This window comes from Ranitomeya imitator, chromosome 2 (genome assembly GCF_032444005.1).
Source record: "Ranitomeya imitator isolate aRanImi1 chromosome 2, aRanImi1.pri, whole genome shotgun sequence".
NCBI classification, from domain to species: Eukaryota; Metazoa; Chordata; class Amphibia; order Anura; family Dendrobatidae; genus Ranitomeya; species Ranitomeya imitator.
Window position 1 is genome coordinate 369622779 of NC_091283.1, and position 22983 is coordinate 369645761.

The 22983-nt window shown below is 43.2% G+C and overlaps 2 protein-coding genes across 4 annotated transcripts in view; both read right to left on the reverse strand.

Annotated features, from left to right (window-relative positions):
- The window catches only part of LOC138663953 (gastrula zinc finger protein XlCGF26.1-like), a 71775-nt gene that overhangs the window by 8866 nt on the left and 39926 nt on the right, over positions 1-22983 (reverse strand). The window contains exons 1-4 of one of the 3 annotated variants that reach the window (XM_069750338.1): positions 1786-1840; positions 560-733; positions 254-430; positions 57-180 (exon numbers count right to left, since the gene is read on the reverse strand). In XM_069750338.1, the coding sequence (XP_069606439.1) occupies positions 57-180; positions 254-430; positions 560-637 (379 nt within the window). In that variant the 5' untranslated portion in view covers positions 638-733; positions 1786-1840. Of the gene's footprint in view, positions 1-56; positions 181-253; positions 431-559; positions 819-1785; positions 1841-18145; positions 18876-22983 lie in introns of those variants that run through there. The other 2 variants (XM_069750339.1, XM_069750340.1) reach the window with 2 other exon arrangements.
- LOC138663954 (uncharacterized) lies at positions 13706-17253 on the reverse strand. The gene is made up of 2 exons (XM_069750341.1): positions 15456-17253; positions 13706-15002 (listed from the first exon to the last, which is right to left on the reverse strand). The coding sequence occupies exons 1-2, from the start codon at positions 15806-15808 to the stop codon at positions 14120-14122; spliced, it is 1236 nt and encodes a 411-aa protein (XP_069606442.1). The 5' UTR covers positions 15809-17253; the 3' UTR covers positions 13706-14119.

Genomic DNA, 22983 nt, shown 5'->3' on the forward strand with positions numbered 1-22983 from the left:
GCTACCCTTAATCCACCCCTAATTATAGGCCGTGTGTATTTAGTCCTGTCTATTACCTGGTGATGTGAGGAGCTGGGGAACCTCCATCATGACGTCCTTGTACTGATCTTTGTGTCCTTCTAAATACTCCCACTCCTCCATGGAGAAATAGACAGCGACATCCTGACACCTTATGGGAACCTGATATATACAACAAAACAGTCATCCCCTGATCCCTTCATAGCATTACTGTATAATGTCCCAGCAGTGTCACCTCTCCAGTCAGCAGCTCAGTCATCTTGTAGGTGAGATCTAGGATCTTCTGGTCATTGATGTCCTCATGTATCAGTAGGTGAAGTGGAGGTCCTGTGATTGGGCTCAGGGATCTATCCCATTCCTCAGATCCAGGGTACCGACAGTGCTCACTAGAGGTCTTCACTATTGTGTAATCCTGATTATGAAGAGACACATTAATAAATCTCACTACAGATATTTCCAGAGTCCTCACCTCTCCAGTTCTGTCCATCTGTTATTCCCATAGATAAGAATGATGTAATGTGACATCACCAGAATCTCTCACCTCTCCAGTAAGCCGGAAGAGGATCTCTAGGGTGATGTGTAATATCCTCTCCATCATCTTCTCTCGGCCCCTATCCATCCTTAACGGGTCAATCGGGATAATTCTATTATATAGATCTCCACTGAGTTGATCTGTTAATAATCTTTATTTTTTTCTATCTGATATTGTAGGGACCTGCATGGGAAGAAGATGAGAAAATGTAACATCACAAAGATCCCATGTAAGAATACAATTACTGGAGATAATAAGGGAAACTTGCAATGAGATGTATAATGCAGATGTTCTCTTCGTTTTCCTCATAAGGACTTGATCACGACATGTATGGCTTACTAGGACAGCTTCCCCATTCTCTCAATCACTGGCTCTTGGTCACTTCTTCAGCCACTGATTGGCTGCATTGATCACGATTGTCCAGACCAAGCAGTAAGTGCAGAGGATGGAGGGGACTCTAGCAGCATTGGAGTGAGTGTGGCAGGAGATGGTTAATGTGAATATTACTATTTTTTCTATTTTGGGGATTTTTTAGATACATCTATGCTACTAAACCCAATTAGTTTTAGACCACACACACTAACCTGTATCTAATTTTTCTATCCTTTCCTCCCACTACAATATAAAACCCACATTACATTTTATGAGACAGATAGATAGGGCCTATAGTGGAAATCATCTCACAATATAGTAGTCTGTTTCTCAGAGATCGCCTTAAATATGATCATTTTCCACATGCTGATTAATGAATGTAATTAGTACAATCTATTAACTATGCAACTGCTTTTTTTGGACAGATGATTCAGATCTTCTATCACTGAAATTGTCACCTCGGAGCTCCAGAGAACGTCACGCATTAACCCCTTCCCACCCAAGAAGCCGCGATCTGGCTGTAGGTGCAGAGAGCGGTGTGAGATTGTCTCAGTGGTGGTCACATGTGGGGAATCGTCTGATCCGGGATCGGCTTCTCGTGTCGTAGATTGGAACATACACGACTGAGGGTCAGAAGTGACGTCATGTGATTTATTACCCCGGTCACTATTCTCGGGGGGACGGAGGGGCACAGTGTGCGCGATATGTGTCTGTACTATCCAACCCGCCAGGTCTGAGTCTACATCACCGGGAACAGAGGGAAAATATGTCTCCTGGAGCACAAACCCCCCAAAATCACCTCAGTAATGGAGGGGTTACTGCCCCCTGCCCCCGCCCAGTAATGGGGAATCTCCAGCACCTACCTCCACCTGCAGAGCCGCACACCACATATGGCTGTTCTGTGCGCACAGGACCTGTGATGAGGTCACAGGAGGGGAGGAGTCAGGGGTCACATGATCAGGGGCCTCAGTGTATGCAGGACTCTGCTGTGCTGGTTGTCATGGTGCTGGATGAGGGGAAGTTTATGTGTGGGGTCAGGAGGGGTTTACAGTGTGGATGTAGCAGAGCTGTGTGTGTACGAGGTGTACGGAGCGGAGCCGTGTGTATGAGGTGTACGGAGCAGAGCCATGTGTGTACGAGGTGTACGGAGCGGAGCCGTGTGTATGAGGTGTACGGAGCAGAGCCATGTGTGTACAAGGTGTACGGGGCAGAGCCGCGTGTGTATGAGGTGTTCTGAGCGGAGCCGGGTTTGTACGGAGCGGAGCTGCGTGTGTACGAGGTGTATGGAGCAGGCCCGCCTGTGTTAGAAGCGGAGCCGCATGTGTACGAGGTGTACGGAGCAGAGCCGTGTGTGTATGAGGTGTACGGAGCGGAGCCGTGTGTGTACGAGGTGTACGGAGCAGAGCCGTGTGTGTACGAGGTGTTCGGAGCGGAGCCGTGTGTGTATGAGGTGTACGGAGCGGAGCCGTGTGTGTGCGAGGTGTAAGGAGCAGAGTCAAGTGAGTATGAGGTGTATCGAGTGGAGTCGTGTGTGTATGATGTGTAAAGAGCAGAGCCGTGTGTGATGTGTGCGTAGCGGAGATGCAGCATCATATAAGTAGCAGTGCTATTTGCGCTAGGTAAATCTGATGTAAAGTTGTCAGTTGTGTCTTTGTGATGTGCATATAGCAGAGCTGTTTTTGTAACTACAGGTGCTTCTCCTAAAATTAGAATATCATCAAAAAGTTAATTTATTTCTGTTCTTCAATACAAAAAGTGAAACTCGTATATTATATAGTCATTACAAACAGAGTGATCTATTTCACGTGATTATTTCTGTTAATGTTGATGATTATGGCTTACAGCCAATGAAAACCCCAAAGTCATAATCTCAGTAAATTAGAATACTTTATAACACCAGCTTGAAAAATTATTTTAAAATCCGAAATGTTGGCCTGCTAAAATGTATGTTTATTAAATGCACTCAATACTTGGTCGGGGCTCCTTTTGCATCATTTCCTGCATCAATGCGGCGTGGCATGAAGGCGATCAGCCTGTGGCACTGCTGAGGTGTTATGGAAGCCCAGGTTGCTTTGATAGCAGCCTTCAGCTCGTCTGCATTGTTGGGTCTGGTGCCTATGGGGTTAAGGTCAGGCGAGTTTGCTGGCCAATCAAGCACAGCGATACTGTTGTTTTTAAACCAGGTATTGGTACTTTTGGCAGTGTGCACAGGTGCCAAGTCCTGCTGGAGAATGAAATTTCCATCTCCAAAAAGCTTGTTGGCACAATGTGAACAAAGACTAGAAAAAATTCTGATTTAGGTGAAATAATCCTTTATGTTGGCTGCTCTCGGATCACCAGTAGCCGGAGTAACACAACACGTTAGCCAATCCCCTTTCTTTTGTGGTTGTAATAAACTTGTGACTGGGCATCTGAGAGATCAGACTAGCCTTGTCCATCACTTCTCAGTCAATTGTGTAATTGCACTGATGATTGGAGGCAGTGGAGTTGCGTCCCTTGTCATATTGGTGGCAGCAGTAGGATTTGTGTGACCCCCCCACAGCTGTTATCCTTGACACAGGGTGTCCAGACCTAAACACCGATGGGGCCACTGAACAGCAGCAGCCGCATCAGGAAGACAAGAATAGGACGTCATCGTATGACGATGGGAGGCGCCGGACCCTGACCGCGACACCCATCGGACCTGAACCGAACCGGAACCACCCCTGGGTGAGTATAACATAACCTGTTTTTCTTATCTTGCAGGTTACATCGGGGGCTTATCTACAGCATTACAGAATGCTGTAGATAAGCCCCTGATGCCGGTGGCCACAGCTTATAGACAAATTTTTGGGTGACAGATTCCCTTTAAAAAAGACATCAACAAACTGCAGCAAGTTCAGAGAAGAATGACCAGAATGGTGACCGGTCTGCAAACCATGTCCTATGAGGATAAATATAGAGATATTGGCCTGCACTCTGTATTAGGACGGGGTGCTGGTGCGACAGACCATAAGGTCTAATATCAATGTAATATTAAATCCACCGCACTCCCTACGTGGAATATCTTTAAGCAGAAATGTAACTTTTTTTTATAATTTGCTAATTTATTCAAGTAAAGAAATAATAAATCAATAACATCGGATCAAACACAAGGCAATTATTACAAATTGTGTATGCGACTCAGAATGGTGACGTTTCGACCCTCCCGGGTCTTAATCTAGGGTCGCACTAAATCCAGGTTTTTTAGTAAATAATAGAAAGGACGTCGTCCCTGTGATGTCCAGGGGCAGGTATTGCTTTCTAATGAGTGTAGCCTAGTGGGTGATCCGTCTCTAGGTGCACCCTTATTTGAAAATAACAGCGGCGCAACAGCGTCTTGCTGATAATTTAATGGTGGATACGGCCCAAGGGATAATCCGTTTATGGGTATAGCCTTATTAAAGAATAGCAGAGGCGCATCCGCGTCTTGCTGGTGATAGGACCATACAGCCTAAAGGGGGATCCGTGTATGGGTATAACCTTAATTATGAAAAACAGCGGCGCATCTGCGTCTTGCTGATGTTTTAACGAAAAATACGGCCAAAAGGGTGATCCGTTATTGGGTAAAGCCTTAAAAGGGAGAAACAGCGGCGCTTCTGCGTCTTGCTGATGGAGAAGGCATGAAACCCTGGGAGGTGAGTGAGCGGCGCTCCTGCGTCCTGTAGTGTGGACGCACTAAACCTGCATGGCCCTGTGTGAAAAAGTTATTTTCCCCCTCAAAACATAAATGAACTGTTGTTTATCACATCTTTGGGAAGCAGAGTTCAAATTCCCTGGCCACACGCAGGCCTGATTACTGCCACACCTTTTCTCAATCAAAAATCACTTAAATATGACTTGCCTGTGATGTAGACCAAAAGTTCCTGAAAAGCTAGACATCATGCCACAATCCAAGAAATTCTAGAATACATGAGAAACAAAGTAATTGAGATTTATCAGTCTGGAACAGGTTATAAAGCCATTTCTCAAGCTTTGGGACACCAGAGAACCACAGTGAGTGTCATTATCCATAAATGGCAAGAAACATAGAACAATGGTGAACCTTTCCATAAGTGGCCGGCAAACCAAAATTACCCCAAGAGCGCAGTGATCACTCAATCCAGAGGGCACAAAAGACCCCACAACAACATCCAAACAACAGCAGAACTCACTTCCCTCAAATGGCCTGCATGGCAGAGTTCCAAGATGAAAACCACTGCTGAGCAATAAGAAAATAAAGACTCGTCTTAGTTTTGCCAGAAAACATCTTGACTTCTGGGAGAAGACGAGACGAGACAAAAGTTGAACTTTTTGGAAGGTGTATGTCCTATTACATCTGGTGTAGAGTTAACACAGCATTTCAGAAAAGAAACATCATACCAACGGTAAACTATGATGGTGGTAATGTGATGGTCTGGGGCTGTTTTGCTGCTTCAGGACCCGGAAAACTTGCTATGGTAATTGGAACCATGAATTCTGTTGTCTACCAATAATCCTGAAGTAGAATGACCGACCATTTGTTCGTGACCTCAAGCTGACGCGCAGTTGGTTATGCAGAAGGACTATGATCCAAAACACATCACCAACTCCACCTCTGAATGGCTTAAGAAAAATAAAATTAAGACTTTGGAGTGGCCTAGTCAAAGTTCTGACCTTAATCCGATTGAAATGCTGTGGCATGACCTTAAAAGGGCGGTTCCTGCTCGGAAACCTTCTGGTGTGGCTGAATTAAAACAATTCTGAAAAGATGAGAGGGACATTGTCAGTTATCACAAACACTTGATTGCAGTTGTTGCTTCTAAGGGTGGCCCAGCCAGTTATTAGGTTTAGGGGCAATTACTTGTTCACACATGGATCTGTAGGTTTGGGTTTCTTTTTCTCTAATAATAAAGACCTTCTGTCACGATTTCCACTCTGTTTCTGTCTTTTTGTTACTTTGTGTCGTGGCTGTCAGTCTGTGCTGCAATCACCTGTGTTCATTTTCCTTAATTAGGCTTCTACTTAAGCATGCTAGTTCATTCCCCCAGTGTCAATCGTACACTTGCTGTTGCCTGTGGAACATTGATCCCTCTGCGCTCTGTGCCTGACCCTGCTTGACTTGATTATCTTCCCGGACTCTGACCCTTTGTTTGTGATCTGACTTCGCTTGTGCCTGCTCCCTGTATCTGTTTTGTCTCTCTGGCTTTCCTGACCTCAGCTCGTATATTGGACTTCATCTCTGACTTCCCTTTGTTGTACTGCACCATTTCCTGGACTTGACCTCCAATTGTTTGACCTCCCTTTACCTACAGTAAGTAGCTTATATATTTACTACCGTGACTCGCGTCACACCTTCATTTAAAAACTGGATTTTATGTTTACTTGAGTTATCTTTGTCTAATATTTAAATTTGTTTGGTGTTCTGAAACATTTAAATGTGACAACAAGAAAAAGCATAGGAAATCAGGATGGGGCAAACACTTTTTCACACAACTATATTTAATAGTTAAAGTTGCACTCTGTAATGCTATAGCATGTAAAGATGAAAAAGAAATTGCATTACTGTTCTAGCAAATAGGAAAAAAACAAAGATACTTCGCACACGCAGCCACAACAAGGCGATCTTCCTTGATGGGAACCTAACCTAACGTGTTTTTTCTTTTGGTCTGATAGCCTACATTTACATGACTGGGCTCTAGTGGCTGCTGGGCATACATTAATTAGCCAAGTTATGCGCCAAGTATCCTGCATATCTGAGTATCTGGGTGTGTCTAAAAAACAGATCTTTCAGCCCCCACCCAAAATGACATGCAGGGAGACCGGCTATAAAATGTGTTCAGATAGATTTGCTTATATGCATGACATTATACCTGAGGAAGACTCTAAGAAGTCGAAACCGGTTGTGTTTTAGTTTGAAATTAAAATAATTCTTTAATCAGAACATGGAGTTCCATCACCGTCTTTCAGGAGCGCACGTTGCTGGGAAAAATGTTCACAAAGTATTATCGCCTATGAAAGCACTGTTCAGTGCTCTCATTAGTTCCCAGATCTCTGCAGCAAACTGAATGGAAAGAGTAATGGAGTGATCCATGAATTGGATCTATACGCATTATCTCAAAACACCAAAAAGGTGAGTGAATTCACACTGAATATATACCTTTGGTAACTAACTACTACACTTATAAGCCTGCGCTTCCCATTTTCTCTCCCTACAATCCCCTAATGCCTAAGAAGATGAGACTTGTAGGTAAAAAATTTTACTACATTATGAACACGAAAATATTTTTCTTTGCGATCTTTTTGATGACCAATTAAAGATTAATTATTGACAAACATTCTCCACATTCAGCACATGAAAATTGCTTTTCTCCTAGTCCCTGACTATGATGTCTAATAGCGATGAGCGAGTGTACTCGTTGCGCGGGTTTTCCCGAGCAGGCTCGGGTGGTCTCCGAGTATTTGTAACTGCTCGGAGATTAAGTTTTCATCGCCTCAGCAGCATGATTTGCGGCTACTAGACAGCTTGAACACATGTGGTGATTCACTAGCAACCAGGCAACCCCCACATGTACTCAGGCTGGGTAGTAGCTGTAAATCATTCAGCTGCGGCGATTAAAATTAAATCTCCGAACAATAACAAATACTCGGAAAAACCCGAGCAACGAGTATACTCGCTCAGCACTATTGTCTAACCAAAACTGATTACTTGTAAAAAAAAATTCCACATTATAAACATTAAATGCCTTTTTCCCTTACTGAATTTTCTGTGGACATTTCCTACATAGTGAACCTTAAGGCTAATTTCACACTGGGCGTTTTTTTTCTGCAGCAAAACCAGATTTCTTGGCAGGAAATAAACGGAGGCAAAAACGCATGCTTTGGTGCATTTTTTTCATGCATTTTTTTGGGCTAACTTGTGTCTCTTTCTGCATGCTAATAAAGTTGAGTGCCCCAAGAGAAAAGAAAAACTACTTCCTGTAGAACCATAACTCTAGATCACGATCGGACTGGAAAAAAATATCGCACTGCACTTAGACCATGCAAGTGCGGTCTAATTTTTACACACCAATGATTAGTAGCCGAGTAGAGTAAAATTACAGCAGGACCAGACATGAAGAAGTAGATAGATTACATACAGTATATGCACATAGAATAGTTATACAGATGTCAGTGACATATACAATTAGTACAGTGTGTGTGCAGCTTACTGTACATGTATTTAAGTATTAAAAGATCATTTTCCTGAAAAAAAAAATGGTGTGGGTTCCTGTGCAACTTTCTTAACCAGCAGAGGGAAAGCCAACAGATGGGGGATGTTGTTTATAGCCTGGGAAGGGGGTAATACCCATGGAGCTTTCCAGACTTTTAATATCAGGTCACAGCTGTATACACAGCCTATAAAACCCAAAAAATGAAGTAGGGTCTCCCTATAATTAATAACCAGCAAAGGCTATGCAGACAGCTGTAGGCTGATATTAGTAGCCTAAGAAGGGGCCATGGATATTTCCCCCTCCCCAGCTAAAAGCATCATCTCTCAGCTGCCCAGAAAAGTCGCATCTATAAGATGTGCCAATTCTGCCACTTACCCTCGCTCTTTCCACTTGCCCTGATGTGGTGACAAGTGGGGTAATAGTTGAGGGATGATGTCACCGTTGTATTTGTATTGTCAGGCAACATCAAGCCAGGAGGTTAGTAATAGAGAGGTATCTATAAGGCATCCCCATTACTAACCCCATAGTCATATTGTATAAAAACACACACACAAAATAAAGTCCTTTAATTGAAACCACACCGTAATCCATGCCTGGTGGATAAAAAGTTTTAAACTGCGGTGACCTCGGTGAGATCCCCACTAGTACCATGAGAAAGTCTCATGATCCAGAGGCGAGTTCACCGCAGTACAGATTCACTGCAGTGAAATTTTCACGGTGAACTCGCCTCTGCACTGTGAGACTTTCTCACACTGCGGAGATCTCACTAAGGTCACCGTAGTTCAGCCCGGCTGGGAACACAGCCACAGTGACCTGCGGTAATCTCGATGACGTCACCGCTATTCACTGATGCAGCTCATCCAGCAGTGGTTCTCAGCCTGGACGGTTGCATCTTTGCACCATCCGGATTGAAAACTGTTTATCCCCCAGACATGGATTACGGCATGGGACAGAACGACGGACAGGTGAGGGATATTGTTTTTATTTTATTTTTTCTTTTTACCGGAAACGAGGGATTTAGGCTACTTTCACACTAGCGTTAACTGCAATACGTTAAAATGCGTCGTTTTGCCGAAAAAACGCATGCAGCAAAATATTTTGCTGCATACGTTTTTTCCCCATAGACTTGTATTGGCGACGCATTGCGACGAATTGGCATTCGTCGGTATACGTCTTTCGGCGGATGCGTCGAAAAGAGGCGACACGTCGTCTGGAAAAACGTAGATTGTAACGTTTTTTGGCTCCGACAATAAAACGTGTCTCGGCACATCCGTCGGCATACGTCTTTTGCTAGAATGAAAGTCTATGAGCGACGGATGCATCGAGACACGTCGTACGACGCAATGCAGCGCTGCAATACGTTTTTTTCTATTGAGCATGCTCAGAAACAGGATTTTTTATCTAAATGGCCAGACATCCCCAAATCTATATAAACCTGGTCTGGGCCTTCAACCCCCACATATGCCAGCAAGACCCAGAGACAAGAAGAAGCCTCCAGCCAGCCGGACACCAAGAGCCCAGCCAGAAACCAAGAGCCCAGCCTGGACACCAAGAGCCCAGCCGGACACCAAGACCCCAGCCTGGCAGCAAGACCCCAGCCTGGCAGCAAGACCCCAGCTGGACACCAAGACCCCAGCCTGGCAGCAAGACCCCAGCCGGACACCAAGACCCCAGCCGGACACCAAGACCCCAGCCTGGCAGCAAGGACCAGACACACTCCAACAGTGTGAGTATATTGCCATTTTTGTGTGTGTGTGTGCGCATTTGTGTATGCCGTACTGACTACAGCAAGAGCTTTTAAAACCTGAATCCAACCTGAGGCCTGCCGTCGTCCTGCAACAGCCAGTGCCCTGCTACAGTCCAGATCCACCCTGAGGCCTGCCACTGTGAAGACATCAAGCTCCAGCCGGAGGACTGATGGCTGTGTGTGTGTGTGTGTGTGTGTGTATTTTTGTAGTGCTGTGTGCTTTTGTATGTATGTGTTCACGTGGCTGCACCTTATTATGCCTTTGTCAATATTACGCCTGTTCATGTGTTATGCTTGCGTTATGATTCTGCTTGCAGGTATGTTTTTGTGCGTCTTGTTGGTTGCATGTGCATTTGTCAATGCCATATTGGTTAATGTTGATTTTTGATGTATTTACAAAAGGTACCGTCACACTGAGTGACGCTGCATCGATACCGACAACGATCTGGATCGCTGCAGCGTCGCTGTTTGGTCGCTGGAGAGCTGTCACACAGACAGCTCTCCAGCGACCAACGATGCCGGTAACCAGGGTAAACATCGGGTTACTAAGCGTGGCCCTGCGCTTAGTAACCCGATGTTCACCCTAGTTACCAGCGAACACATCGCTGAATTGGCGTCACACACGGCGATTCAGCGATGTCTGCAGGAAGTCCAGTGACGAAATAAAGTGCTGGACTTTCTGCAGTGACCAACGACATCACAGAAGGATTCTGATCGCTGCTGCGTGTCAAACTGAATTATATCGCTAGCCAGGACGCTGCAATGTCACGGATCGCTAGCGATATCGTTCAGTGTGACGGTACCTTTAGTATAGTGGTTTGTGCAGCATGTGGGTTTTTTTTTTATTGGATGTATTATTGCAAAGCCTAGTGGTCTGCAGCTTTTGGTTAGAATGTGTGAGTGCTTTTTTTAAAAAAAGTTTTAATTTTATTAATTTACTGTTGAAACCATTCGCAGTTGATGTACATGTATTTAAAATAAAGAGCATTTCTGCTCCATTGTGATTTAAAAAAAAAAAAAATTATTAATAAAATGTTTATTAAAAAATTGTATAATTTCATAAAGGTAAATTTAAAACAGGTGTATGTACCAATGGTTACACATGCAATACAGAGTTGGTTGAGGGTTCATTTTTTACTAAAGGTTATCCTTTAAAAGGTTTTTTGGGGGAGGTAATTTTTTTTTTTTAGTTAAACTTAAAAATATTTTTAAAGGTGTCTCACATTTTTACATTTATTTTTTTTTTGGGGACATGGAAAAGAATGGTATAACGTGCACCTGTTTTTGGGTTTGGGTGTTCACCTATTTTACACAATTTAACAGGGTGTTTATTGCTGAACATTACCTAGTTCTGGTGTGGTCTAACTATAAATCCATTATACTTATTATATTGCAGATAGAGTAGGAACCACAGGCACCAGGTCCACAGCCACAAGGTCCACAGGCACCAGGACAAAGCCACCAGGACCGCATCGTCAAATTATTGAAAGTAAGTGTTGAAGATCCCAAATCTGCTACTTCAATGTGTAGAGCAGATTGCAAGTGTCTTTTAACTTACAGACCCACCAGGTCCACAGCCACAAGGTCCACAGGCACCAGGACAAAGCCACCAGACCACAGCCACCAGGACCGCATCGTCAAATTATTGAAAGTAAGTGTTGAAGATCCCAAATCTGCTACTTCAATGTGTAGAGCAGATTGCAAGTGTCTTTTAACTTACAGACCCACCAGGTCCACAGCCACAAGGTCCACAGGCACCAGGACAAAGCCACCAGACCACAGCCACCAGGACCGCATCGTCAAATTATTGAAAGTAAGTGTTGAAGATCCCAAATCTGCTACTTCAATGTGTAGAGCAGATTGCAAGTGTCTTTTAACTTACAGACCCACCAGGTCCACAGCCACAAGGTCCACAGGCACCAGGACAAAGCCACCAGACCACAGCCACCAGGTCCACAGGTTACCGGAACACAATGTCCTCTTCTGGCAGCCCTCCTCCACAGCAACAGCGTGTATCGGTAAGTAAATAACCCAATGTTTTTTTGTTTTTTTTTTAAATTTTCATAAATTTTATTCACTACATGCATTTATTATGTTTACACAGGAAACAGAATCCGATGAGGAGCTATTCAGAAGGGACCGAGACGGGTGGAGATATACAAGTGGAGGAGGAACCAAGTGTAAGTAGTTGTGAATCACTTGCTTCACACCATACACCAGCACCATACATGAAACAGATTTTCAGATACAACGGAACCAAGAAAACATATACATACATTCAAGCTAATTTTTTTTCTCCTTTATTTCAGTCTCCTGCTGCTGCTGCTGCTGAACACCATGAAGGTTCTCCCAGGCACTCCCAGAGTCGGCGGACTCATCGCCGCGGTCGGCCATCAGTAAGTTGCTTTTTTTTGGGGGGGGGGGGTCGATTGGTCATTTTTTTTTAAGTGTACTAATTTTTATTTTTTTCGTATATATATTTTTTCTCACAGGCTTCACAGCGTGCTCCCGCAGAAGACTCTGACATAGAGATTGAAGCCCTCATCGAGGATGTCCGAGAGCGGGAGCCGCTGTGGAACATGGCTGACCGCAGGCATGCTGATACCAGTGTCACCCGTCGGCTCTGGTTGGAAGTATGCCAGAACATATTTCCGAGGTGGGAGGACCTTCTTCCACAGCAGCAGAGCAAACTATGTAAGTATTCACTTTTCAGTGATGTTTAGAGCTGAATGTAATGTATTGTATTTACCTTTTTTTTTTTTCTTCATTCCTGTCTTCACAGGTTGCCAGGTTGCAAGGTTAGGAAGCGGTGGCGGTCACTGAGGGATCGTTTTAAAAGAGAATTTAACGAGGAGATGCAGGCCCGGAGTGGCTCAGCAGGAAGGAAGAAGAGGAGCTATAGATACGCCCCTAACCTCTCCTTCCTGAGGCAAACCATGCTGAGTAGAGTGTAAGTATTCAACATCACAGTAAGAACCTGTCTAATCACAAAACTTTTGTTTCAGTCCGGGCTTTTTCATATCAATATATTAATTTTTTTTTTTTCTTTCACAGCACCTTCTCCAGCCACCGTGCGCCTGCATCTACCTCTGCGCCCTCTGAAGCGATCCCTCCTGAGTCCGCCACCGGGGACCATGTCGGTAGGCCCCACACCTCTCACCCCTCTGTCCCCTCCACTTCATCCACCTCTACCAGTGGAGCGCAGCCTTCCTTATTCGCATCTGATGGTCAACAGATAGCGTTCCCTTTACCCCACCCCTCGGACCCTGCCACCTCTACACCACCGTTAGGTTCGTGGCGGCAGCGTCAGAGGGGTCAGGAAAGGAGCTATGCTCCTGAGTTCTTGCATCTAAATGCAGACTTCCAAAATTCATTTAAAATTTTGGGAGAACAAGTGACTGCTGGTTTCAGCATGGTGCAATCTCGCATGAGTGAAAACCACCATGAAATCAGCAGTCGCTTGGATAGGCTGCATTTAGATGTAAGTCAAGCTCCAGCAAATCTTTTTTTTCAGTCCATGCTCAGGAGCATGGAAAAACTTTCTTTTGATCAGCAGATGCGGGTAATGAATAGCTGCCATAACGCTCTTCTGAAGGTCATCAATGAACCACAATCTACCCCCACACCTCCCCACACATCCCAGTCCCAATTTCAACACCATGCCCTACAATATCCACATCAGTCCCAATATCCACATCAGTACCAATACCCAACCCGGCCCACAACCCAAATGTATTCACCCGTGTTTTCTTCGTCTTTGCCCAGCTTTCCTTCCCCAGGAAGTTTTCCACCTACCCCAACACAACCCCCCTCCGGTCAGCCTCCTGCTTTTCACCCCCCTTCCACTGCAGACCAAACAGGTAGGGTTTCCCCAATCCCACCTACCGACGTGGTCCAACCTTCGAGCCCCTCCTCCCATAGTTACTCCACCCGACACTACCAAGACCTGTGAAACTGTAATTTCCTTGTTTCTAAAAAATTCTTTTGTTGCCAAAAAAAAAAAAAATGTTTGGAAAATTACCAAAAAATAATTATTTTTTTGAAATAAAAATATTTCTGGTTTACAATCTACTGTGTGTGTGTTGATTCATTAATAAGGTAAATATTAAAGGTTAAGTGAAAAGAAACACCAGACGTTTTCAAGGTATAACAAAATGGTTTTATATTAGCAAGCAAACCACACTTTGTGTTTTTTTTTTTTTTTTTGGGGGGTTGCTACAAAAACAATTTTGACAAACAACAAAAACCAAGAAAAACATGTCACACAATGATGTCTTGCCATGGAATCCGCCCAACAGGTGACAAAAAATAATCCGCAAACTGGTCCCTCATCCTAGTAACAGAACTGGTGGAGCGAACAGAGGCACTGCGGTAATCCCACAAGGTTGTCTCCAATTCTTCGTCATCCAAGGTAACAGGCTCCTTTGAAATAACAAAATTATGGAGCACCACACATGCCTTGACAACATCGTCTACAGTTTTTGTTTCCAGTTTTATTGCCGTCAGCAGAACTCTCCACTTTGCCGTCAATATACCGAAAGAGCACTCTACCACTCTTCTTGCTCTAGTAAGACGGTAATTAAATACCCGCTTGGTACGGTGTAATTCACGGCTGCTATATGGTTTCAGTAGGTGCGGCGACAGTTGAAAGGCTTCATCACCTACACACACATAGGGCATGGCTGGTTCACTTGTTCCTGGGAGCGGTCTTGCTGGCGGGAAATTGTATGTATCTCCATACAGGCAGCGACCCATCGGAGAGTTTTTAAACACTTGTGAGTCATTGGACCGGCCATACGCTCCTATGTCCACAGCAAGGAATCGGCAGTTGGCGTCAGCAATAGCCATGAGTACAATGGAGAAGTATTTTTTATAGTTATAGTACTCTGATCCTGTTCCTGCCGGTTTAGCAATCCTTATGTGTTTGCCGTCCACGGCACCAACACAATTTGGGAAATTGCAAATTCTCTCAAATTGTTCGGAACTTCTCAACCAGATTTCCATAGTTGGTTGTGGGATATACTCCGGCTGTAAAGTGTCCCAAATCGCACGACATGTGTCCTTCACAATTCCGCCAATAGTGGAAATCCCCAGCCTGAATTGGAAATGGAGTGAAGTCAAAGACTCACCCGTAGCTAGGAAGCTGCAGAAAAAAAAAAAAAAAAATGTAAAAAAAAAAATTTGCACAGACCATCAACCAAAAAAAACCAGTGGAATGATCTCAAACAAACCATAAAATTACATGCTGCAGAAAATGCTGCGCAATGTGTCAGCGCAGTTTTTTCTGCAGCATGTAATAACATTCAATATCAGCAATGACACAAGAATAAAAAAACCAGTGGAATGGCCTCAAACAAACCATAAAATTACATGCTGCAGAAAATGCTGCGCAATGTGTCAGCGCAGTTTTTTCTGCAGCATGTAATAACATTCAATATCAGCAATGACACAAGAATAAAAAAAACCAGTGGAATGGCCTCAAACAAACCATAAAATTACATGCTGCAGAAAATGCGGCGCAATGTGTCAGCGCAGTTTTCTCTGCAGCATGTAATAACATTCAATACGAGCAATCACATAAAAAAAAGATGCTTACCGCAGTGTCACCAGGAGCCGCTCCGCCGGTGTGATGGCAAGCCTCATCCTTGTGTCCTGCCTTTGGATGACATCCTCTAGTTTTCCAACCAAATAATCGAAATGTTCCATCCTCATCCGTACATAATTGTAGAATTTCTGTGGGTTGCACCGCAACTCCAGATAGAGAGTGGACTGGACACCCCTGGTCATCCGCAGCTCATTGATTGGATGTATCCAGAATCGTCGCCTTCTCCGTTGCATCCTCCGTCTTTCTGCTGCCGCCTCCTTCTCCCGCACTATGATATCCAGGCGATTCGTCTCAAATATAACTTCAGTAACCAAACTCGAAATCCTCCCAATTACACCATCCATCCTTGCCACTAAACTAAAACCCTCAAAGATGTGCTGTAAATACAGTCAGTATATAGATTTCCCTTAGTTTCCAGTAGCCAATCAAATTTGGGTGCCTCCCATTTTAAAAATGGATCCGTCGTAAAAACGTATGCAACGCACGGTAAAAAACGTATGCAACGTATGCAACGCATCCAGCATTTCAACGGAACCGTTTATCGGATTTGCGACGGATCCGTCGAAATGCTGTATGCGTTGCATACATTTTGCAGTTTTTTGACGCATCCGTTTTTTCGGGAAAAAGACGTTTTTGTGACGGTTTGCAGTTAACGCTAGTGTGAAAGTAGCCTAAGTGGAATTAGGCATTAGGTGAGCATAACTGTGTTTGTCATTTTTAAATAAAAAAAAAGTAAAAGTGTTTTATTTAAAAATAAAGGACTTTATTCTGTGTCTTTATTTACCATATAACTATAGGATTAGTAATGGATAGTCTGCTGAGAAAAAGAGTGGACAGCACCTCCAAAATTCATACAATGATCTAATGCTGCTAGGCAAAAAATATATATAACTGAACATAAGGTTCTTAGTTTAACATTATGATCAGACTGTATGAAGCTCACTGCCACGTCACGACAAACCTCGTAGTGGGTTCCAACCGCCCTAACGGAGCGGAGCTGCGCGACGACCACCGCCACAGCGGCAATGCACAAGCAGGGCAGACTGCCCGGTGTCTTCAGACCGTGCCACCCCAGCAGCACAAAACCACAGCAACAATGGCCACCACACAGCACCAACACCAAATGAAAGGAGTCCCCATCGCCCCCACAGAGCGCCCCGACCACCGCCACAGCAGCAATGCAGCAGCAGGGAAAACAGTCTGGTGTCTCACAGCACCCACACTGCAAGACAGAGTCCCCATAACTCCAAACCGCACCACCCCACCAGAACAAAACCACATCAACAATGGCTGCCACACAGCACCACACCAAATGTAAGGAGCAATGAAACTCACCTCCATCAAGCTCTTCAGTGAGAGTAGAAATGGGCTATACCCCTTACTTTGCAGTCTCCTAAATAAAATCACTTGTGCCAAATGGGAGGAGTGCACATCGAAAGAAAATAATGTATAGGTGTCTTATAGACGCCTCTCCATAAGTAATTTGTGGGCTTGATATCACCTGACAATACAAAGGTGACATCAACCCAACTAATATGAACCCCACTTGTCACCGCTACAGGGCAAATGGGAAGAGCCGGGCAAAGCATCAGAATTGGCGCATCTAACAGATGCACTTTTTCTGGGCGGCTACGGGCTTCTATTTTTAGGCTGGGGGGCCATTATCTATGGCCCTTAACAGTCCCCAACTGTCTGCTTTAGCAAAGCTAGTTGTCAAAAAAGAGGGGACCCCACATCATTTTTTTAATTATTTATTTAAATAATTCAAAAATCCAGTGTGGGGAACCCTCTATTCTAGATAACCAGCCCGGCTGAAGCTGACAGCTGAGGGTTGCAGCCCACAGCTGTGAGTTTTGCCTGGCTCATTATCAAACATACAGGGAAACCCGACAGTTTTATTTTTAATTATTTATATACAGTGCAGGAGCCGGCTGATGAATACTCTCATCAGCCGTTCCTGCTCTCACAGTTATTAGAGGCAGCAGGGGTCGGCTGATGGGAGCAGTAGTCCCATCAGCTGACACCAGTGACCGGAGCTAAACGTTATACCTCCGATCACAGATGCTGGCTCATGCTGTCTTTTGACACCATGGGAACCGCGGCTGTCTGGAGGTGATGATTTTAGTGCCGATCAGAAGTGGTGTTTGCCGGGCTGCCATGCACATGACAGCGTGGCAAACACTGGATGTTAGGGCCCCCCATTCAAGTGAATGGGGTCTGGGTCCGCTGCTCAGTGTCTCTGCTGGATGACAGGTTGTATGGCTGCATCATGCAACCATGCAGCCTGCCATCTAGATGCAGGGGTAGCAGACTGTGAGGTCGCATCCTGCTGTCCTCGATACGCTGCAAGAAATGATACCTTTTATATACAAAATATATATTTTGCTGCGTTTTATTTACCACATGTGACATGTTCTATGACCAAAAGCCATGCAAAGAACAAAATACTGATGATGAAAAAATCAATGTGTGTGCATGAGATTTCTGAAATCTCATAGGCTTTGCTGGTACTGTAAAAATCAGATGAAAATTAGCATAAAAAATGCAGCAAAAACGCCCAGTGTGAACATAGCTCCTCTCATATGCGAGTTATCAGATATGCAAGTTTTGATGCCTGGATAAAATATTTTCCACATTCTAAACATGAAAATTGCTTCTATCCTGTGTGAGTTCTCTGATGCTGAGTAAGATTGGATTTTGTAGAACAACTTTTCCCACATTCTGAACATGAATATGGCTTCTCTCCCGTGTGAATTCTATGATGTGCAAGAAGATTTGATTTCTCTATAAAACATTTACCACATTCTGAACATAAAAATGGCTTCTCCCCAGTGTGAGCTCTTTTATGTTTAGCAAGATGTGATTTCTCTGTAAAACATCTGCCACATTCTAAACATGAAAATGGCTTCTCCCCTGTGTGGATTCTTTTATGTTTAGCAAGAAGTGATTTCTCTGTAAAACATTTCCCACATTCTGAACATAAAAATGGCTTTTCCCCTGTATGAATTTTTTGATGTCTAAGTAATCCTGATTTAAAACTAAAACATTTCCCACATTCTGAACATGAAAATAGATTCTCCATTGAGTGAATTCTCTGATGAGCAATAAGACTGTTTTTCCTTACAAAACATTTGCCACATTCTGAACATTGAAATGGCTTCTTCGCTGTGTGAGCTATTAGATGTTCAAAACTTCTGTTATTTTTATTTTGCATAACTGTGTGTGAGAAATTAGAAAGAAGGACTTCTTGAAAAGGATTTGATGATGATGATGATGGTGGTTTGCTGTTAAAGGTTGGAAGTATATCAGGTATACAGGCATGGTCTTCATATGTATCTGGTGTGATAGCATGACCATCTGCTTTAAAATCTGAAATTATCTGATGTCCTTCTGAATTCCTGCTACATTCATCTGCCAAGAATGAAACATATTTTATTGTCAATATCTTTCATTTGAAATATTACTATTATATTGTTATACATTTATAAAGTTTCTCTCCAAATTGTTGTAAAATTCAATCATCAGCAAAGGCAGTGATGGCAACAGTACTGTAGACGTCAAAACAACTAATAGATGATGATGGTAGATCACAAGGTTGTGCTCTTTGAATTCTTTGCTTTATTTATTTATTTTGCTTTTAGTAAAATGTTCAGTGGAGAATCCTAAGTGGCCATAAAGTCTGTGCTATTAGGTGGTGCCCAGCTCATACCCTTCTTCACAGCCAATTGCACGCTAGCATTGAGCAAGGCAAAGACGAAACACAGTATGGTTATGTACAAATTAGCCATGGCTTTAAAGCAAGTGTAGGGGTGCATTATCTCACATAGTTTTATATTTTTATTTAGTTGAAGTGAGTGCAAAAATGTAGACCGCGCATGCTCTTTCATAAGTAATAAAAGTTCATGGATGCATTGTTTTCCATCATGAACATATAGAGAGGAAAAATAATTTGCTGCAGTGTCCTTTGTAAGCCATGGTTGCTAGTCCCTGGTTCTTTAGTAGATCACTTAGCTGTACAGAAAATGTACAATACTGTACAAAAGTTTTAGGCAGGTGTGGAAAAATTGCTACAAAGTAAAAAAACTTTCAAAAATGGAAGAGCTATTAATTTTTTTATCAATTAACAGAATGCAAAGTAAATGAATAAAAAAAAAAACTGAAATCAATATTTGGTGTAACCACTCTTTGCGTTCATCAGGTCTTCTAGTCACTTTTCACTTGAACACAGTTTTGAACAAACTCGGCAGAGATGTTATTATAAATATCTTGGAGACCTAACCATAGATCTTCTTTGGAAGTAGACTAGAAACATTTCTTCTGTCTCTCCATGTAATTCCAAACAGACTCGAAAATCTCTTCCAGGACTCTATACCCCGATTCATCACTTGCGATTTATTGAAGTCACTTGTGTTTTTTGTCACTTGGTATTTTTTTACTTTTTGTTGCAGTCAAATTCTTCAAAATGGCACATTTGTTTCATGAATTTTAGTGCAAAATAAAAAAAATGCTGTTTTTTTTAACAATTTTTTAGTACTTTTCATGACCAATAGTTGCAAATCTTTTAAAAAGTCACAAGATTGTCGAAAAATGAGTCAAATTAAAAAATGGACTAAAAAACCTTATTCCTTGCAGGGACTGGGATGAGAGCAACAAAAAAATGCAATATTTGGTAAAAGTCACATTTCATGGATCTGTCTAAAACATCTGTATAAGCAAAATTGTTGTGGAAAAATAAAAAGACTTAAAAAAAAGAAAACTTACAAAAATGGTGCAAATCTTATGGATAATAAGGTACAAATATTAAAGCTACTAAAAAGAGCAAATTTGTCACGGATGTATCAGAGGCTATAGACCGTTGCACTTCATCTGTCTGCAGAAGATCTCGTTGGTTTGCTTTGCAGACTAGTGGCCACCTCCCCTGGTGATAATAACTACACCTGGACCTGGGTGTTTATAACTCCCTACTTCCTGTTGGGAGGTGCAGGTATTATTTCCTGTTTGCACTTATCTGTGGAGACTTGGAGATGTAGCAGTCTATAGCATCCTCTTGGAGTCTTGGCATCTGCGTTTCTCTCTGAGTCTACACAAGCTAAGTGTCCCCCTGGTTTCATTTATCCTTACTGTAGTTAGTGTTAGTGGGATTGACTAGTGGTCATCTTGTCCTTCCCGCTGCAGCACTTATCGCCAGGGTCACACAAGGACTAGGTATTCTGTGCGGCAATATATGCGAAACCTATACAGGGATGGTAGGACAGACAGAGTAACATTACAAAAGTCTAGGGGTCTGCACTTCCCCCTTCCCTTATCCTTTGTGTTGCACTTAGTCCGTCCTATACTGTGCGTGACAAAATGACTCCAGAAAACTGGAGAAACAGCAATGAATTAAGGCCCTTGTTCTTCGTTACTTTGAGGTTAGATCTTATTGAAATTGGCTGTATGTTTGGAGTTATTGTCCGGCTGCAGAATAAATTTGGATCCAATGACACACCTCCATAATGATTTTAAATGATGGAAAAATATCTGCCTGTATTTCTCAGCATTGGTAATACCATAAATCCTGACCAAATTCTCAATTCCATTGTAAGGAATGCAGCCTAAAATGTGCAAGGAATAACAAACATCCTTCATTGTTGCCTGCAGTCTCACATTATTGTACCACTCTCCAGACCTTCAGCAACTTGTCTTCTGCTATAGCAAACTCACCAAAACCTTGTCAGATGACAAATGCACTTGCATAGTGCAGCAGGCCCTTAATAATAAATGCTAAAGCAGCACAGGTGCAAGCTAGTGATGAGAGCAACCGCCCAAACATTAGAGGGGTTGGCTGCCTAGTAGGAAAAATGCACACAGGTAAGGCTTGCATAAGACACTATTCACACAGATAAATGTGATGCACAGTGTCTGGACAACCTATTGATCACGCCCATAGTATTAGCAGGCGGGCCGTCCAGCACTATATATACATGCAACACACAAGGAACAACATAAAGGGGCCCTGCTGCACCCTGCAAAAAGATGATAAAAAGTGCAAAAAATATGAAAAATTAAATAATGTATATAATACATTAGATGAGGTATTAGTAACAATTTTGTCCAAAATGGATAAGCCCGCAACCCAACGCCAAGGGTCCACATAAACTTGCGAGTCCTACTCTAATATCAAAAACAGCTAACATAGAAAAATTCAAAAAACCACAACATGAAGAGCAAACTCACCAAAACTAGTGCTAGTCACTGGTGTTGGCTGATGGGGCTACTACTCCCATCAGCCTATGCTTGCTGCCACTAAAAACAGCAAGAGCAGGCGGCGGCTGATAGGAGTATTCATCAGTCAGAGGCTGTTCTTTAAATAAATAATTTTAAAAAATTAGAGGAAAAAGCCGGAAAAAGCGTTAGAATTGAAGCATCTAATAGATGCACCTTTTCCGGACAGCTGCGGGCTGCTATTCTTAGGCTGGAGGGGCCAATATCCATGGCCCCTTACGAGCCTGAGAACACCAGCCGCCGTCTGCTTTAGCTTGGCTGGTTGTCAAAAATGGTGGGACACTGTGCCATTTTTTAAAAATTATTTATTTAAATAATTTAAAAAAACCACGTTATGACCCCACTATTCTTGATAACCAATATTTCGAAAGCTGACAGCTGAGAGTTGCAGCCCGCAGCTGTCAGTTTTGCCTGCTTGGTTATCAAAAATATAGTGGAACCCACGCCATTTTTTTTTGTTAATTTATTTATTTAGAGCGCAGGTGGCAGCTGATGAATACTCCCATCAGCCGCCGCCTGCTTGAGTTGTTATTAGCGGCATCACGTGTAGGCTAATGGGAGTAGTCACATCAGCCAACGTCAGTTACAGCTGCGGTCTCATGCTGTCAGATGTGTTGTGGATTCTGTTTTTGGGCTCCCTCTGGTGGTTACAGATGGTACTGGGTGACTTGTGTTTTCTGCGGTCTCTGGTGTCCACCTGTTCTATCAGGATATGGGAGTTTCCTATTTAACCTGGCTTTCTTGTCATTTCCTCGCCGGCTATCAATGTAATCAGTGTGTCTTGTTACCTCTGCTTCCCGCTTCTGTAATCTTCAGGACAAGCTAAGTTTTTGATTTTCCTGTTCCACGTTTTGCTTAATTTTTGTCTTAGTCCAGCTTGCAGATATGTGATTCCTTGTTGCTGGTTGCTCTAGTGGGCTGATATTACTCCTCATGTTCCATGAGTTGGTACATGAGTTCAAGTCATTTCAGGATGGTTTTTTGTAGGGTTTTTCGCTGACCGCGCAGTTCACTTTTGTATCCTCTGCTATCTAGCTCTAGCGGGCCTCATTTTGCTGAATCTGTTTTCATAACTACGTATGTGCTTTCCTCTCATTTCACCGTCATTACATGTGGGGGGCTGCTATTTCTGTGGGGTGTTTCTCTGGAGGCAAGAGAGGTCTGTGTTTCTTTTAATAGGGGAAGTTAGTCCTTCGGCTGGTGCGAGACGTCTAGGAATCATCGTAGGCACGTTCCCCGGCTACAGCTAGTTGTG

What these genes read in the sequence shown, in the direction of transcription:
- LOC138663954 (XM_069750341.1), bottom strand. Translation starts at nt 15,808, where the DNA reads ATGGATGGTGTAATTGGGAGGATTTCGAGTTTGGTTACTGAAGTTATA. An exon ending in CGGCTCCTGGTGACACTGCG is followed by an intron (nt 15,003 to 15,455) that starts GTAAGCATCTTT and finishes TTTTTTCTGCAG; the next exon opens with CTTCCTAGCTACGGGTGAGT.